The sequence below is a fragment of the Schistocerca gregaria genome, chromosome X (genome assembly GCF_023897955.1).
Source record: "Schistocerca gregaria isolate iqSchGreg1 chromosome X, iqSchGreg1.2, whole genome shotgun sequence".
In the NCBI taxonomy this organism is placed as follows: Eukaryota; Metazoa; Arthropoda; class Insecta; order Orthoptera; family Acrididae; genus Schistocerca; species Schistocerca gregaria.
The window spans coordinates 148,868,878-148,888,318 of NC_064931.1; the positions used below are offsets into that span (position 1 = coordinate 148,868,878).

Consider the following 19,441-nt stretch of genomic DNA (forward strand, 5'->3'; position numbering starts at 1 on the left):
TGATGTAGGTGAGAAACCAAGCAGAAATCACCAGTAGTAAAAACCAACACATTGTTAACAAACTGTTTTTTATCTTAAAAACAAATCAAATTATAAATATCTTTAATTACTGTCCGCTGATGATGCTTTACCTCAATAAAGTGAAACACATCTGGTGTGGGGAACATGTTTTCTTGTAGCTGTAACGATGGAACAAAAATGGACTCAGGAATTGTAAATCAACTATGGACAATACTGCCACACAAATGAAGCTTTTCTATTCTTTTGGTTTTTCTCTGTTATCCAAATTTCCTCCAGAAGTTTTTTGACATTCCTGTGACAGTTGAATCCTGTCCAGAAGTGTAGTTATTTTTGAGTTCTTTGATTATAATCTGAATTTCAGTTTTATTTGGTTGTTTTGAATTAAGAAAAAACATTTTAATATTCTACATTTTAAAAAGATGTCACTGGTGCCTGATAATTGAAGAGCTTTTTAAAATACTCTGGCGATAATTCAGTTTTCTTCATTCTTGATGACTAGTTCACTGTTTCCTCTTTTAAAATGTTGGCTTGGCAGTTGATACTCTGTTAATTTAGTTTTGGAAGCTTTATAAAAATTACTTGTGTTGTTTTTCTGGAAGTTGCCTTCAAAATCATATAGAAGAGACTTTTCAAAATCTCTCTTAGCATAACCCAAAAAATTTTTCCATTCACTTTATTTAGTTTATAAATTCCATATAATCAGCTTCTTTCATTGTAGAAAACCATCTCTCCACACTCTCAATATTTCATCTATAGTGTCTTCAACATCTTCATTCCACTGTCTGTGTTTCTTGTTCTTTTCCAGTGGAGCTGTTTCCTTGGCAGTATCTATTATAATGGCAGTCTAATGAAAATGAGACAGTCTATATTACGAGCATGGTGCAGACATTGGTAGCACAGGTAGGTGTTGTATAGAAGTGCCCACTGTAGGGAATCAAGAAGGAACAGTCCAAACATTCACCAGTGTGCCATTTGTCTGTTAGATATGTTTCACTTGAGGTCAGTGAGTTGAATGTGTGTCCAACTTCACTACAGAGGCCAGGAAAGAGGAAAAGCATGGGGTAATGCTGTTTATTAATGCGGAAGGAGTGTCAGGAAATGAAATTGATGTCCATATGTTTTTGTATGTGACGAACTCAGTATGTCGCATGCACATGTGTGTGCATGGGTTAAATGATTTCAAGAACATTGGGTGTCATTGAAAGACAGCAATTGGCAAGGACAGGCTCATCATGTCATTTTCACTTCTGTCATTGCTGCAGTGGATGCTGCCAACAGAAATGATGGACGACGGGCGGTAGAAGACATTCACTTCATGTTGGGCATCAGTTACGATACCGCTCATGCCATCATGACAGAGCATCTGAAATTCTGGATAATGTGTGCTCAGTGGGTTCCCCAGGACTTGAAGGAGGAGTAGAAGCTCAACAGACTGTTGACAGTACTGCAGTACATAGAATGATATCATAATGAAGAATACCAAGCAAGTCATGATAACCTTTTTTCTTTGGCTACAATGGCCTGCTGTACATTTATTTCCTAGAACATGCATCATAGTTAACCCACAGCAATAACGGAGACTTCACAAAAATTGAAGAATGCCATAAAGTCCAAATGCCCAAGAATATTGACTGATAGCGTCATCCTGTTGTAAGATAATGCTTGCCCACAATTTGCCAGCGTTGTATAGACTATGCTGTAGAAGTTTCGCTGGGATGCCATTACACATCCTCCATACAGTCCCAATACCTCCCCATGCTATTTTCATATTTCTTGGAGCCCTGAAGAAAGACATTCGTGGCTGTCAATTTGCTTCAGACACAGGGGTGCGTGCCTGCTGGGTTCCATCATCATTCTGCAGACAGCTGCAAACAACTTTTTATGAAGACATTGACCGTCTCATTTCACAATGGGATAAATGTATTAACATTTCTGCTGATTACTTGTGAAATAACAAATAGTTTTCTTACTTTTTTCCATCTGTCTTGTTTTCATTTGACTGTACCTTATATTTTGGTGCTAATGCTTTTCTAATCACCAGTTTATAAGTTCTTGAATTTGTTCATAATTTCTCTACATCAGTCTTAAATATATTATTCCTGTGGCTTCTGGTCTGGCATTGGAATAAATTTTATTTTAATTGTAGGTACATAATGGCCTGTTCCAATGTTTGCTCCTGTCTTCACCTCACCTTGATGTTCATTATTTCTTTAATGTTCGTACTTAAAATCGCAGCAGGATCAATTTGGAGCTATCGTAAATTTGGATTTGATGATCTCGGAGTTACTTGTGTTCTCTGGAGTTTTTTAAAATATATGGACATCAGTTTTAAGCTGAAAGCTTTGCTCAGACTGAGTAAGTAATCTTTCACAGTGTCTGCTGGTTCTTTTGTGTGCTGGGCAGTCACAATCAATCTTGCAAAGGGCCTTCTCTTTTCCAATTTGGATATTAAAATCTCCTAGCAGTATTTTGAAATTTTCATTTGGGATTTTGGATACTTCATTTTCTGAGGTTTCTCAAAAATATTAATCAGGTTCTAGTTTCTGTTTCCAGCTCGTAGTGGTGGAAGAAAAAGTCTTTCTGATGTAGAATAAAAATATTTCACAGATTCCATCACTTTAAAATTGATATCAAATACTGTTCCTTGATGTGGAATACCTCATTTGTGACTTCTCCCTGAAAGGTGCGATAGTTCTTACATTCCATAGTACTTCCATAGTATTGTCATCTGAGCCGTGTTTCCTTTAATACTAAAATATAAGGTCTTTGTTCATTTAAAGCTTTTGGTAGTTTTATTTTTCTAGTTTTAAAAGGGAATTGGTGTTCAATATTCTAGGAAAGTATTTAATTTTGGGTCTGAATTTTGTTGGGGTTTTCTGAATGTTCAGACTCGTTCTTGCATCCTGATTTAGTCTTTGCAGAATCCATAGGCTCAGTTGCATTGTCTAAACTGACAGAGGATTCCCTTTGCAGGACACTTCCTGGAATAGTTCTTTCCTGATAGTTTTTGACCATGCTTTCAAAATTTCCATGAACTTCAAATGGGGTAAATGAATTTCTTCATTTCAGTCATTGGGGTGTCACCTCTCCCCCTGCTATGACAGTGTAGTACTTATGGATTTAATTTATTATTATTTAATTTATTATTATTACTATTCAGTCAGGTGGTTGTGTCAGCAAAATAAGGTCATTCACCTGGTATTTTTCAGAAAACTTGAAAATACCCTGGCATAGCCAAAACAGGTATACAAATTCGAATTATCTTTACATGAACAGCATCTGTATGTGTCATTTCATTTTAGTGTGTTGCAACTACCATAGATGCAGTTAAATGGACTGAATGTATTCATACAAGTAGTTTTGTGTGCTATTCTTGTTCCAGTGAATTACAGTCTCATTCCTGTGTTAAATGATCCTAATATTACAATAATAGAATGTTGTGTGGCTCATAAACACATATAACACATAAGTACTGCACACTGATGATGCTGGAAGAATTTAAATAAGGGTTGTGCAATTTATATAAAGTTTATGTGATTATTACAACTGGGATAATGTACAGAAAAACAGTGTTTTGTTAGAAGAATGGCTTTTAAATTTTTTGACAACCTGCTATCACAAGTATATTATATACATGTAACTTGAAATTATGAAAAATGACTATAGTAATTTGGCAGGTTTGCCACAAGTTCTGGAAATTGGAAAATATCAGGGAATTTCAGAGGTGTCAGAGAAATTTCAACAAAACACTGGAAAAATCTTATTTTTGTCTCAGTAGATGAAATGATTTGTGTACTGAAATACTGTTGCTGGCTGGGCACAGCTGAGTATATGCGCCACTTCCTACTCCCTCATTCTTACTGCTTTACTGCTTCTTCCCTTTCTACCATTCCCTTCAGCTTGCAGTCAGTGCTGCCACCGCTTCTTGCCACTAGCCTAGCAGCTGCCAACAAGAGGCAGGGAGGCACGAGGAATGGTTTCTTTATATCTGATTTTCAGAGGCTGTTGATGCAGTGGCTGGAGATGGTGGTCATGTGTGCACGAGTTGTGTCTGAGTGATTGTGTGAATGTGTATGTGTGCTCTCGTTTTCTGGCAAAGGCTATGGCCAAAAATTTAGTTGAGAGAGTGTGATTGTCTTTTCTACATGCTTGTCTGTGGTCCAGTGATCATTTTTACAGTGAGTGTTAACTATTCTGATTAGTATTGATTTTCAGAATATTTCCACAAGTTATCTGTTGCATGGATTGATCAGCATGGTCTCATTTCATCAACATGGTGTCTGTGACACATGAATAGCTGGCCACATGAATGGATTTCCACAACAGACCAAAACTACAGGCCATTTCTGCAGGTGTCTCCAATGGAATCCCCATCATTTCCCACTAATGTACGAGCCCTGCCCTTCGGATCTAGTCTCACGGATCTGCCTGCAGGTGGGGTCTGTTTGTGTGTGGCATAATGCAGTGTATTTTCGTGGTTTATCCAAGGTCCCAGGACTGTGATACTCCTCGGCAGGCCAGAGGCCATGGGCAATGGATTTCAGGAATTGCGACTGTCTTACCGCAAGTATGGATGATAAGAAGAAGAAAATTGTGGCAGTAGTTGACGGTTTGTGCACTGTGTACTCATATATTTCCCATAAGAAAAATCTCACAATACGTGAAAAATACTAGACATAAAAACTGTAGTTAATAACTGACAATAACGAATAGAGTAGAACCAACATTTTATTGCTGGTCACCTATAGTGTTGGTTTACACAACTCTTCCCTGCCTTACACACGTCTTTAAAGAGGCTTACTTTTCTCTGAGGTGATTTATGAAATCGGTGAAGTTATTTTAAATCTGCCTTGCAACTCCATGAAATGCATATTTTTGTCACCAAATGTGTTTTGTTTTATTGAAATAAAATAACAACAGTGGTCTAATGAAAAACACATACCATTTGGCTTGTTTTCTCCACCTAAAAACAGTTCATTACAAAACATGTTGATGTTAATACTTAAGATTTTTGCTCACATGGGGAAGAAATACAGAAGTCCTTACAATTTTTGTCAACATGTGACTTTACTTATCCTTAAGATCTCAAAATTTGTCAGGGAAAAATCCTAAAACTTGTCTGGAAATCAGGGAACTTCAGTAGGGGAAATGTGTGCCAACAGTATTTAGGCATGTACAGAAACTCACAAATATTGTTTCTCTGTAAAGTATTGAAGAATAAAATGATACTAAAATGAAGTACGCTCCTCGAGTCGCCATGTGTGGTTTGTGAAGTATTGCTGTAGATGCGTCTAGAAATCTAACTTCTTTTTCCCCGCCTCCCAATGGAAAGACTGTTAACTTGTAAGGAGGAGGAAATTTCGAATACATTCAACCATACTGATTTAGCTGCTTCTGTATGTACCTAATCCACTTTGTACAAATACTGAGCTGATGCTTTCAGAAAATCTATGGTCAGTTTCTTTCACTATGTTTATCCTGTACTCTCTGGGATCTAACAACTCTTTTGTATGTACGTGGCAAGCACAGGGCCCCAAGCTACTCAGTACCTGCTTCCTTTCTGGTGCTGCAGTCTCCTCTCTCTGACTGTCCTACTTCTCATACTCTTTCTTTCATTTACATCTTTATTCATTTGTTTTCCATCAATTTTTTTGTGGTTGGAGACATTTTTGGCCCCGTTTTGGATTTGACCACCATGTTTCTAAATATCTTCCAATAGTACAATAGTATGGTCAGATCGGAGAAGAACATCTTAAATAGCTTGTCCGCTCTGTCCCCCCCCCCCCCTTCCGCGCCGCATCGACCGTTATGTCTTCCCCCCCCCCCCCCCCCCCCCAACATCGTCCCCCTTGTGGTTAATGTGCTTGATTATGGAGTATTGTGTAATTAAATGCGTATGTGCTGTATCAAGTGAAATTTTTGTTCTGTGTTACAGTTGGCAACTCATCTCTGGCACAGGAAGTCTGCGTGGATCGGCAACATCCACAGTTGATACTTCATCTCTTCTGGCGGCACCACAAACAGGCAACCAACCACCATTGTAAGCAAGACTGTCCTTAAAAGAACAGTACTCGACATGAATAAATTGTTCAAAATATTATCATTTATGTACACTATTAAATGTTGGGATAAGTAGTGGAATGAACAATTTTTAAAAGTGGCTATTGGCTTAAATATTAAGCTCAGGATAGAGAGTGAGTGAGTGAGTGTGTGTGTGTGTGTGTGTGTGTGTGTGTGTGTGTGTGTGTGTGTGTGTGTGTGCCGTCCGTCCGTCCAAAGAATGATTTGTGAGACCGGATAGTACACTATTGCTTGTGAAATTTTCAATACCATGAAGGAAGCATGTAATAAAGTCAAATAATGTAAGTGAGTGTGAGTGTGTGTGTGTGTGTGTGTGTGTGTGTGTGTGTGTGTGTGTGTGTGGTGGGGGGGGGGCGTGCTTTGAGTTAAGAAGATAGCTTATTGGAACCACCAGTAAAAGAACCGTGTGATGGCATCATACGTATATCTGGTTGTTGCACCTGGATTGCTATTGTTCACTGTTATCGTCTGTGTATTAATAGTTATCAGCAATGGAAATGAAAATGTGTTTTAGTTCAAAGATACACAAAATTTATATAGAAGTAATTGATACAAAGTTTCTAGAATAATCCACTGTTTGTTTATAGATTTGTGCTGAATCCACAAATGTTGCATTAAAAGTATTATTAAAGAGTGAGTCTCACTTGGATCCTTTGTGACAGTTGTGAGTAATTGCTGCAATGCACTGAGCAAAATGTAGGTTGCAATATTGCACCTCCTCCTGAGAAAACAAAAGATCTCTTCAATGCTAATTAGAACACCATGTATCTGAATCTCATTGAAGGTTTTATATCAGCAGCGCTCATTTGTCTTCACATTCCAGATTTGATCTCAGATAGCACCTCTAGATGAGACAGAGATGGTCATGATCAGTTCCTCAAAACAGTAACACTGTGTCAGGAAAAGAACAAAGATGACATTCCTGTGTTTTCGTCATCTTAATGTAGGATTATATTCTTTTATTTCATGTGTGTCACCAGTTTATTAATTTTTCTGATAACATGAGTTTCCTCATAGGCTAAAAAATATTGACATAACATTATCAGATTCGTGTTTGGAATTATTATGCCTTTTGTTTTAACGCTGTATCATCTGTAATGATCTCATTGTTGACAGTGTATTACCCAAAGTCTTCCTTTCTTTCTATTTGTTTGCATCCTAGATCGTTATAAAAGCCAATGGTTTTGCTTTTTTTGTTTTAGTGATGAGCCATGTCATGTTATTACTCTATTATCACATTGAGATAGGGTTGGGGTATCCACTGCATTTTGATCTCTCTGCCATTCCGCAAGAAGACAAAACTGTTGTCATATTTAGATGTGATGACCACAAAATTTCATCATGAGCAATATTATACTTCAGTCTCTGCTCAACATCATCATACTTTGGGACTATGCTTGTCAATGTCTCATTAAAACCTGCTTACAAACTATGTATGTGGCAAATGTAATACAAAAATACCTCTGATCATATTGACTGAAAAACTTTCCCATGGTTGGATATAACTGTTATGTGGTGCTCTGAGCTTCAAATTCGTGTCTTCCTCAAGGGACTTGGTGATGTATAAAGATTCAGCAGTTGCTACAGCTGTGGTGACAGTGGAACACTCAGTTCCAATTTGATGATTATAATTTAGTGGACTAGAACTACTGTAGTTACAGATGTTTCCAGTGTTCTAGGGTACCTGAGACACATGATTTTCTGTCTGGCAAACCCTCCTTCTGCCTGATGGATCCATAGAAATTTGGTCAATGATACCGGCAGATTATTGTAATAAGATTCTTCAGGAATCACAGCCGAACAAATGTTGTAGTGTGGTGGGGAAAAAAACACAGGATGGTTAGTTGTGGCTGACCATGGATGACAAGTATCCATTCCTCACACATTGAATCATTATTCTATGGTATTAATCAGAATTCTTCTTCAGTGGCATTTTCCATTTCTAAGACCTACACTGTCTTCAACAGTTTTGGGTATTCCATTTCTTTACTACTGGAATCTGTTTATGCAGCAGTGATTGCAATATCAACCATTCCAAGGCATTCCTTTAAGAGATCTATAAAATAAAAAAATAAAAAATCAGCAGCCTTGTATTTATGGCTGTTTTTGTAGGCCATTGTGACATCACATTCCAGAAGTCCCAGAGACCATCATGCAAGTGTCCTTATGGATCATTCAGGCTTCTCAGTCGACAGAAACAGTTGTGAGCCTTTAAAAATGTTGAACAATTTGTCAGATAAATGGAATTGTAACATTCTAATTTTCCAAATGACTACGAGGTACTCTTTCTTGGCCATAGAGTGGTGTCCTGAGATTTGGGGAGTTCCTTGGGTACATATACAGTCACTTTTCTAGTATTTTCCTGAATTTGTACCATAATTATGTTAATCCTGTAACTTCTAGTATCAGTGTATAACAATGTCTCAAAGGATCCTTTTTTGATTTTTGAAAATGTGAAGTTTTTCTGCAATAATTCTAGTGGTCATGCCTTGGTATATGAAGAGCCTGTCACAGAATCCTGTTCCAAAAAAGCTGTTCCTCTCACAAATCAGTTGGGAAACAGGAATCTCTGTTATGACTTATTTTTCCCAGATTAAGATATATTCCATCTCCACTAAATAGGTGTCCCAACACTTTGCCTTTTACTGATGTAGTACTATAAGAGATTATGACAAAGACTTCAAAGCATTAGCTGAAGTTACAAGGTTATTATGTACTTTTACTGCAAACGGTTCAGCTGTTTAGTGATGGAAAAAAAATTACAACTTGTAAGTAACAATAGAAAGGATTTTTGTGAATGCTGATAGTGGAAGCCTTGCAAAAGTTGATGCATTTATGCTTCACCAATTTAGAGCAGGGATATGTGCAACGATGGACATTCTTTTCCCTGCTTCCTGCAACATCATTAAACTCACTCAAAACTAAGGAATTGTGGAACTCTTGAAATGGGTCTATATATTATAACTAGGTTGTCAACTGTCAGTCATGAGCTAGGATCCAAAGCACAAATTATTCCTAGTAAAACTTGGTGCTCGTTGCCTGTGCAGAAGCCACTCGGTAGAGATAGTGCATCAGTTAGGTGTCCCATGGCGCAAAGGACAGTGCATTCAACTGTAGGGCAAGAGGTCCCAAGTTCGAATCCTGGTATGGTCAAATATTACTAAAAGTTTTACACGAAATACAAAAGCAGTGTTAGCAAGAATTGATTTTAGCAGTTTTGTCGATTGTAGTATGTATTATTCATAGCTTCACGTTAGACTAAATGTGAGAAACAGGCGACAGAGGATAAATGCATTTACTTTGTGAACAAACAATTCACTTTTTTTATAAGGCATTGCTATTAGTGAAAGTGTAAACATGTGTCCACAGTACAACGAGGTGTAGGTTGATGAGGTTACACAGTGAGATATGAAGATTGTGAAACATTCAGGTGACGCAAATGTAAGGGCTGTGATGTTTGTGAGTGTAAACTTACGTTAGCGTCTGAAGCAGACTTACTTCATGTAAGATGATGAAACTGGAAAAGTTTAAACTATAAGGATCCTAATTAGACAGTGCAACGTTAAAAAGATAGTTTCTAATATATTAAAAAGTGTGTGGTCACATCAACTAGAAAACATCTTTTTGAACGTGATGTGTGTGAACAATGATTGCAAAAGTAAGGGCATGAAAGCAGCAAGGAAAACTGAATATTATTCTGTTTCTGATCGGTGTGGTGAAGTTTATATATATATGAGAGGTCTGTTTACTCATTTTACAAATGAGTTAAAATGTTCTTCCAGCTTTGATTCAAACCAGCAACCTAAATCAGTGAACTTGTGTGTTGATGTGCTGTCAATTTGCCATTGCAGTGCAACCACATTTTACACATCTTATCATTCTCTGGAACACTCAAAAACAACTTTTCATGAGTTTATGTAGATGTATTTTTACAATATTTGCGAAATCATGCCGCACTCACCTTCTTCATCTGATCTTGTGCCTTCTGATTTTCAGCTTTTCCGCTCTCTATCAGACAACCATCAAGGAACTTTCTTTCCGAATAAAAATGTGCTCTGAACATAGCTCAATGAGCTCTTCATCTCAGAACCACCTGATTTCTACAGTCACAGAATCAAAAGTTACTTCAGTGTTGGCAGGCTGTTGTAATTGGCAAAGGGAACACTATTATTGATGACTAAAGTCCCTGTTATGCGTATCTGTTGTGTTTATCAGACTTATGAAAAACACTACGAACTTATGAACCAACCTAATACATTAGTGATTAATCAGTATATCAAACTATCTCACAGTGAAAGAAAGCAGAATGATAATGTATGTTACGGTGCACCTTTTATTAAAAATCAACTGTTATTCAGTGCTTCAAGGAAATGTTTGCAATGCTTTGACTACTGTGTGGGTAAAACATTTTTGACAACCTAAGAATGTGTCAAACCTAGTTGCCTGTCTTTTCCAGATGGGGACCGTCCAAGTAAGCTATCCCCACATGCCCCAAGGATTTCAATTTGAAACTGATTATCTCCCTATGTCCCAAAATTCTCAGAGGACCCACCCTGCTATTGGATAAGAACATCTAGCAAAAGCGAGCACTAGTCTCATTTCATGGTCGGAATCTCCTCTGAAATCTGGACCAAGTGGCGTGTGCCAACTGGAGTTACTAGTGCATCTTCTTTTAAAAGGAAATGCATTGGTTGGAAAGTTAGTAACTGATATTCAAGTTTCCATCTGACACACAGTTGTAACTTACCTTGTAGTATTTAATTTCGTGCAAACTCTGAAAACGAGGAAAAAGAAACTGTGACAAAAACTATCCGGACACCTGGCTGAAAATGACTTAAACGTTTGTGGTGCCCTCCATCGGAAATGCTGGAATTCAATATGGTGTTGGCCCTCCCTTAGCCTTGATGACAGCTTCCACTCTCACAGGCATACGTTCAATCAAGTGCTGGAAGGTTTCTTGGGAATGACAGCCCATTCTTCAAAGAGTGATGGTCTGAGGAGAGGTATCGATGTCAGTCGGTAAGGCCTGGCACGAAGTTCAAAACATCCCAAAGGTGTTCTGTAGGATTTATGTCAGGACTCTGTGCAGGCCAGTCCATTACAGGGGTGTTATTGTCATGTAACCACTCCGCCACAGGCTGTGCATTATGAACAGGTGCTCGATTGTGTTGATCGATGCAGTCACCATCCCCAAATTGCTCTTCAACAGTGGGAAGCAAGAAGGTGCTTAAAACATCCAGGTAGGTCTGTGCTGCAATAGTGACACGCAAAACAACAAGGAGTGCAAGCCCCTCCATGAAAAACATGACCACACCATAACATTACTGCCTCTGAATTTTACTGTTGGCACTACACACGCTGGCAGATGATGTTCACTGTGGGCATTCGCCATACCCACACCCCACCATCGGATCGCCACATTGTATACCATGATTTTTCACTCTACACAACGTTTTTCCACTGTTTAACCATCCAATGTTTACGCTCCTTGCACCAAGCCAGGTGTCGTTTGGCATTTACCGGCGTGATGTGTGGCTTATGAGCAGCCTCTCAACCATGAAATCCAAGTTTTCCCACCTCCTGCCTGACTGTCATAGTACTTGCAGTGGATCCTGATGCAGTTTGGAAGTCCTGTGAAGGATCTGGATAGATGTCTGCCTATTACACATTACGACCCTCTTCAACTGTTGGCAGCCTTTGTCAGTCAACAGATGAGGTCGGCCTGCACACTTTTGTGCTGTATGTGCCCCTTCACATTTCCACTTCACTATCACATTGGAAACAGTGGACCGAGGGATGTTTAGGAGTATGGAAATCTTGCGTACAGGCGAATGACACAAGTGACACCTAATCACCTGATCACGTTCGAAGTCCATGAGTTCCACGGAGTGCCCCATTCTGCTCTCTCACAATGTCTGATGACTACTGAGGTTGCTGATATGGAGTACCTGGCAGAAGGTGGCAGCACAGTGCACCTAATATGAAAAAGTAGGGTTTTGGGGGTGTTCGGATACTTTTGATCACATAGTGTATTTCCCCCGTCTACATCATTCTACCATAGTATGTTTCAGAGGAATAACCTCAGTCTTAAAGGCATTCCACGCTGAGGTTGACCTTGTCCATGTGCCATTGCATAAATGTAGCTCCAATACAGAAAAACTGGGAGAGGGAGAGGGGGAGAGAGAGAGAGAGAGAGAGAGAGAGAGAGAGAGACACTACACACTCCTTTCCCCTTGATAGAGGAGCAAATGGCGCGTTATGCCCTATGATGCAAAGATGTGCTCCCCAAATTCAAAAGTAATGAGTCTTGTTATTTAAACATCATCGTTATAGGCATTTAAACCTGGCTTCATTACTGCAGTGTTCCAACTAAGTTCCAAAGCTAAGTGTGATTGATTGAAGATGTCACAGTCCAGTGGTCACAGCCTGTTGAGGAGTGTGTGGTTACTGTTTCCTTCACTTCCTTAAATGCAGTGTCAGAATTAGTTCTCATAAAAACACTTTATGTGCAGTATCATTGTCTTTAAGTTGCAACTTTTTCTGATGTGTGAATAGTATCTCAGAAATGGAGATACAATAATTTGGTGTTTCATCACACCACCAATCCAAGATATTATTGAGGAATGCAGGCTGACCAGCTGAAGTTGTACCAAAGATATTTTTAACCCCCCAATAAACTTAACCTTGCCCCCATATAACATGGCCTCTGTCCTGCAACTGAAGACTGCCTCACCTGGAATGTCAGCATTTTTTCTCTATTTTCTTCTTCTTCTTCTTCTTCTTCTTCTTCTTCTTCTTCTGCAGATATGGTATGCTCACACACCAAATCCATGGAAAAGGTGGTTTTATAAGTCCTTTTTGAAGAGATGATATGTTAATTCGCATTTCAAAAAAATGTTTTTAGTTACACGAGGGTTGGAACTTTAATAATGGTAACTATTTATTTACAGCTCGTACAAAATAGATACGTGTTTCAAAGTTTTACTGACATTCCAAGAAGTCACCAGCATTTTGTAAAACCCATTGCCAGTGATGTGGAAGTCGTAGAATACTTATAGCAGTGCCGGTTGTGTTGACAGTTCGAGCAGCACGGTCTATTGCCTGACGAATTTGTAGCAGTTCTGAAGCAAATGCCGTGAAGTGTTTCCTTCGGGTTAGAAATCGAGTTGAGCTCACGAGGGCTTAAGTCAGGGGAGTGCAGTAGATGGTATAGCACTTAGCAGCCCCATCAGTCAAACAAATCGGTAACAGCTTGCACTGTACATGCTTGATCACTGTCCTGCAAAATGATGGTGAAGTCCTGCAGAAAGTGTCATCACTTCTGTCTCTATGCTGTTCATTTTTGGAACACATCATACAACCAGCTTAGAGGCAGATGTAATGACACTTTCTGCATGCTCTGGCCATCATTTTGCAGGACAATGCTTAAGCACGTACAGTGCAAGCTGTTACTGATTAGTTTGACTGATGGGACTGCTAAGTGCTATACCACCTACTGCAGTCCCCTGACTTATGGCCTCATAAGCTCAACTCGATTTCTAAACTGAAGGAAACACTTCACACCGTTTGCTTCAGAACTGCTATAGGTTCATCAGGCAGTAGACCACACCAAAACACCTGGCACTACTAAGAGTATCCTACGACTGGCAATGGGTTATACACAATGCTGGGGACTACTTTGAAGGCCAGTAAAACTTTGAAAAACATATCTATTTTGTATGAGCTATAAATAAATAGTTGTCACTACTAAAGTTCCAAACCTAGTATAAGAATCAAAATGTGACACACATGTTGTTGTGGGTTACAGTCCAGAGACTGGTTTAATGAGACTCTGCACGTTAGTTATACTTTGCAACTTTATTCATTGCTAAATAACTACTGCAATGTGCATTCATTTAAACTTGCTTACTGTAGTCAAGACTTGGTCTCCCTGTAAAATTTATACCCCTCACACTTCTTCCATTACCAAACTGAAAATTCCTTGATGCCTCAGGATGTGTCCTATCAACTTATCTCTTACTTTAGCGAAGTTGGACCATAAATTTCTTTCTCAGTTAGATTCATTATCTCTTCATTAGTTATCTGATCTTCCCAGCTAATATTCGGCATTCTTCTGTAGCATATTTCAAAAGCTTGTTTTCTTTTCTTGTCTGAACTGTCTACTGTCCACATTTCACTTCCGTACAAGGTTACATTCCATACAAATACATTCAGATAATACTCCCCAACACTTTAGTTTATAATGATGTTAACCACTTTCTCTCCCTCAAAAATGTTTCCTTGCTATTGCCAATCTGAATTTGATATATTTTCTACATTAAGCCATCAATTTTTTTTTTAATAGTAATGCCTAGCTGCTACTTTTAATGTATAATTGACAACTGCTTCTTGTAATTCGCTCAGGATTGCTTAATTTAACCACATTACATCCATTATCCTTAATTCACTCTTGTTGATATTCATGTCATAATGTCTTATGAAGAGAATCTCCATTCTGCTCAACTGATGTTAAAGTCCTTTGCTGTCTCTGACAGAATTACAGTGTCACCTGCAAACTTCAAGTTCCCAAATTTCTCCTTCATTTCCTTTACTGCTTGCTGAGTGTACAGATATTCACTGTACATGCCAGAACCGTGACTCACTCATTTCTCAACTATTGCTCCCCCCCCCCCCCCCCCCCTTTTCATGTCTTCACATTCTGCATTCTGTACAAGTTGTAGAAAACCTATCACTCCCTGTATTTTATCCCTGTGTTTTTAAGTCAACATTCTCAAAGGATTTCTCTAAATTTACAAATTTTGTAAATGTAGGCCTGTCGTTCTTCTACATATATTCTAACATAACTTGCAGGGCCAGTATTGCTTCACATGATTCTGCATTGCTCTAGAACCCAAACTGATCTTCTCCAAGGTTGGATTCTACCAGTTTTTGCAATCTTCTACAAATAATTTTAGTTAGCGTTTAGTAGTGACTTATTTAGCTTTCTTTAGAATTCAAATTATTTCATTCTCCTTAAAGACTGCAGTCTGGTATGTATTGCGCACCATGTGAAATAGGTTTGTCACAGTTGGTTTCCTCAAGTAACACCATCTATTCCAGGTGCCTTGTTTGCAACTTAGATCTTTCAGTGCTATGTCAATTTCTTCTCTCAGTATCATACCTCCTATCTCATCTTCATATACTTCCTCTTCCAATTTTCATAATATTGTCTTAAAGTTGTTTTAGTTGTGTATTCCATTTTGCTTGCTTCATTTGAAAACTCTCAACAACCTTTGTTTCTCTCAACTTATCTGGGTCCTGTATTTTTGATTTTCTATTATGTATTATACATGCAAAAAGAAAAGAAAAGAAAAGAAAAGAAAAATACGCAGCACACCATCGCTGAAGGTGCTTTGTTGAAAAGAGAAAAATGTGTGTTGTGCACCACTCTCATAAATTTCAGTTCACATTAGATGGGGGGGGGGGGGGGGGGGGGGGGAACTAAACAATAATTGTTATGTAAAAATAGATCCATTATGTATAATAGACATTACATTTGAAAAGTAAAATAAATGCAACTGTCTGAATGAAAAAATCTTTTCTTAGACCGTATGTACATACTTACATCAGCCACACACTCGTATATTGTGACATTAAAAAAAAAAAAAAAAAGGTTGTTCATAAACTGTTGACCTAAATCTCATGCAATTTGTGTGTTTCTGTTTAGGTATGAAGAAACGACATCTGCTGATTCCAGTACAACCATTATTGATGATGATTGTTTCTCTGTCAGTGTGTCTTCTGATACTTCACTGTAAGTGTTTGAACTGTTTAATGTTATATATTTTTAAAAAATCATACAAATTCATAATGGCTGTATAAATAAAATGTAAAAAAGCATGGTTTACCAGTCTCCAGCATTCAGGGGGTGAAGTGGATCCACAACTTTATCTTCAGTGAAAGAAATGGTTGGAATACCATTGCAAGTTGCATTAAGAAGTCTCCTTTATTTATTGATAATGACTGGTTTTGAACTTGCATCAGTTTTCAAACCTTTTGTATTCATAAGTGACTGAATATAGTTATGTATGCATGCGTGGAACAACTGTAGCAAATAATTCAAATAGTAATAAATATACCGTAGCATACAGTAGTCAAGTGGCAAAGACAGTGCGACAAGGTGTGCTAACCATTTCTTTCATGAAAATACTGTTATTAGGGCTTGTTTCTTTGGTGTTATAGTGTGGAAATAGTCTTCAGTTAGTTTTTGGTCCTTACGTGCAGTATTATTCTTCACACTTTTGATGTATATTTTGAGTTTGTGAACTACTCGACTTCAAGAACATACAAGTATATTGGGCAAAAAGTTAAAGACCCTATCTTTAGAATTCTGTATATTTGCTGTTTTGAGAAATGTTGCACCTGGAAAATACTTAGTCATCATTCCGGAAATGCCTACCTCAAAATGATTTGTGCATCTCAGGAATGATGATGAAATCACTGGGTGCCATGCCAGGAAAATGTGGGAGATGAGGTAAAATTTTATACTCCAAAGGTGCTGCATGTGTGAGACTGTGCTTTGTGCAGAATGAGCTGAGGCATTGTCACGGAACAACCCCCCTCCCCCGGCAGCTTTCCACAACGCTTCATCTTTCCATTATCCATAACCTTGTCAGGAGATTTTGATAGTGCACTTCTGTAACAATTTGTCCCTTACGAGCACAATCAGTTAGCACCATACCATGGCAGCACCTTTCCAGAAATTGGTTAGGTATATGAGAGAGCTTATTATAGATTACTCAATGAATATATGAGTTTGCCACTGTATTCTCATTAAAATATTTCTTTGCATTCTACCGTGTAATCTTATAAAATACCTAAAATACTAAAATAGTTGACATTTCAGCCATGTTGCAGTGGCCTTCCTCAGGCCACAACTGGGCCATAGGTGGGTTTCCAGTGTATTGCTTATCTACAGTGACACATTTCTAAGAATTTTATTGGCCCTAAAAGACCACTTGTGGGTTTTTGGAGAGAGGAAGGCAGACTATTTGTGGGTTTTACTGTTTGCTGGTAATTCCTATTGAAGTTTTAATTTTTCTTTACGATCTTTTCCAGTTTTCTGAGATAGTACTTAGGTAGTAATCATTTGTTTGTTTACGTTTCGGCACACTAAATTTAGGCAGTGTCGTCATCTTTTTCATTCCCAGCATTTTAAGCAGATTTTATCATTTCATTATTTAGTTGACATAATCTGTGTCTCTGAACATCATGTCAGCACTGGTATATACCGAGCGAGGTGGCGCAGTGGTTAAGACACTGGACTCGCATTCGGGAGGACGACGGTTCAATCCCGCGTCCGGCCATCCTGATTTAGGTTTCCCGTAATTTCCCTAAATCACTCCAGGCAAATGCCGGGATGGTTCCTTTGAAAGGGCACGGCCGACTTCCTTCCCCATCCTTCCCTAATCCGATGAGACCGATGACCACACTGTGTGGTCTCCTTCCCCAAGCAACCAACCAACCAACCACTGGTATAGATACATTGTGTGTTGCAGAATTTTGGTCGGGATATCACTTCTGTAAAGTCGAAATGGAGAAAGGAGGAGTCGCCACACTCGCAATGAATTGTCATAGATGTAAGACTGTAAATATTCATAAATTTTCCTTAGAACAACATTTGGAAGCATACTTATTACAGAAATGGAATTTCATGATAAACCCTTAAAAATAGTAAGTGTGCACAATAAGGTCCTTACCTCATTTGAATACCATCTATCTCCACCACCTCCCACCCACTGCAAAAAAAAAAAAAAAAAAAAATTGCCTGGAATAGACCAAACACTACAAGAAATGAGCCACGAAATATGCAAGGAATAAAGGTATATTCTAAGGTAATAGCATAACTGTATCTGTTTTAGAAAGAGCACAATGTTGATAATGCAACTCATTACAAGACATACTGCTAAATATTGAAGACAGTAAAATGGGCATAAAGGGAAATGCGTTACAAGTAAAAGATTGCTACAGCAGGTAACAAAATGAACACAATGTGGAATATAGTGAAAAACCAGGTGTGGAACCTGAAATGAGGAGGAGGAGGAGGAAATAGCTTTAAAAGTAAATGACACACAGGTGATGTAACTCGGCAGTATTGCAAAGCTGTTTAACAAGTATTTCATAAGTGTTATTAAAAAAGATGAGATTGTTAAGCTCAGTAGATGAAGCCAGGGAATATCTCGGACCAGCCATTACAAACAAATCCAGTAATATGAATATGACCCTAGCAATGCCAGCAGAAATAATGTCCATCATAAAACCTATAAAATGAAATATTAGAGTGGTGGTGATAAAATATCAACAATAGTAATTCAAGAGTGTTCTTCAGTGTTTAGTAACATATTTAGTTAATTACATGACAAGTCGTCTATTTCTAGAAAATCTCTTGACTGGCTGAAATATGCTGAAGTTAAGCCCCCATATTGGAAAAGAAAGAGAGAAATACCTTGAAGCTTCTGTCCAATTTTGCTACCATCCTAAAGAATTTTAGAAAAGTTGTTATATGAGTGGCTTCTTAATCCACTTGCTACAGATAATATATTGTCCAAGTCAAGGTCTGGATTCCTAATGTGTTCCAGTATTGAGGAGGCTGTTTACATGTACACCAATAGTGTAGTTAATTCATTAGACAATAAATTGCAGGCATCTGGCACATTTTATGACCTGTCAGAGGCATTTGACTGTGTAAATCAAATTATCCATTTTAGTAACTTAGAATATTACACTGTACAGAAAAGTCACAAAATGATTCAAATTGCATCTCTCTGATGGGAAAGTATATGTGTCAGTAGGAAAGAGTCCTGTGTTAAGCTATCAGTCTTCGTTGAACTGGGAATTCAAACAATGGTTCAAATGGTTCTGAGCACTATGGGACTTAACATCTATGGTCATCAGTCCCCTAGAACTTAGAACTACTTAAACCTAACTAACCTAAGGACATCACACACATCCATGCCCGAGGCAGGATTCGAACCTGCGACCGTAACGGTCACGCAGTTCCAGACTGAAGCGCCTAGAACCACACGTCCACACTGGCCGGCTGAACTGGGAATTAATTACATGTGGTATCCCACAAACTTCCATCGGAGGACCCTTACTTTTTCTTGCATATATTGATTAACTTCTGTCAATAACTTTTATGCCAAGTTTGTTTTGTTTTCAGATGATGCAGTCATTGCAATAACTTGCAAAGTAGTAGTAGTAGTAGTAGTAGTAGTAGTAGTAGTAGTGAGCTTTAAAAAGGCACTTCCAGAAGTACTGGGTGATCAAAAGGTCAGTATAAATTTGAAAACTGAATAAA

At 38.3% G+C, this 19,441-nt stretch overlaps 1 protein-coding gene across 1 annotated transcript in view; it reads left to right on the top strand.

Moving 5' to 3' along the window:
- Positions 1-19,441, top strand: part of LOC126298153 (myotubularin-related protein 14) — a 148,499-nt gene that overhangs the window by 106,280 nt on the left and 22,778 nt on the right. The window contains exons 8-9 of the mRNA XM_049989463.1: positions 5,957-6,061; positions 15,809-15,895. Of these exons, the coding sequence (XP_049845420.1) occupies positions 5,957-6,061; positions 15,809-15,895 (192 nt within the window). The remainder of the gene's footprint in view (positions 1-5,956; positions 6,062-15,808; positions 15,896-19,441) is intronic.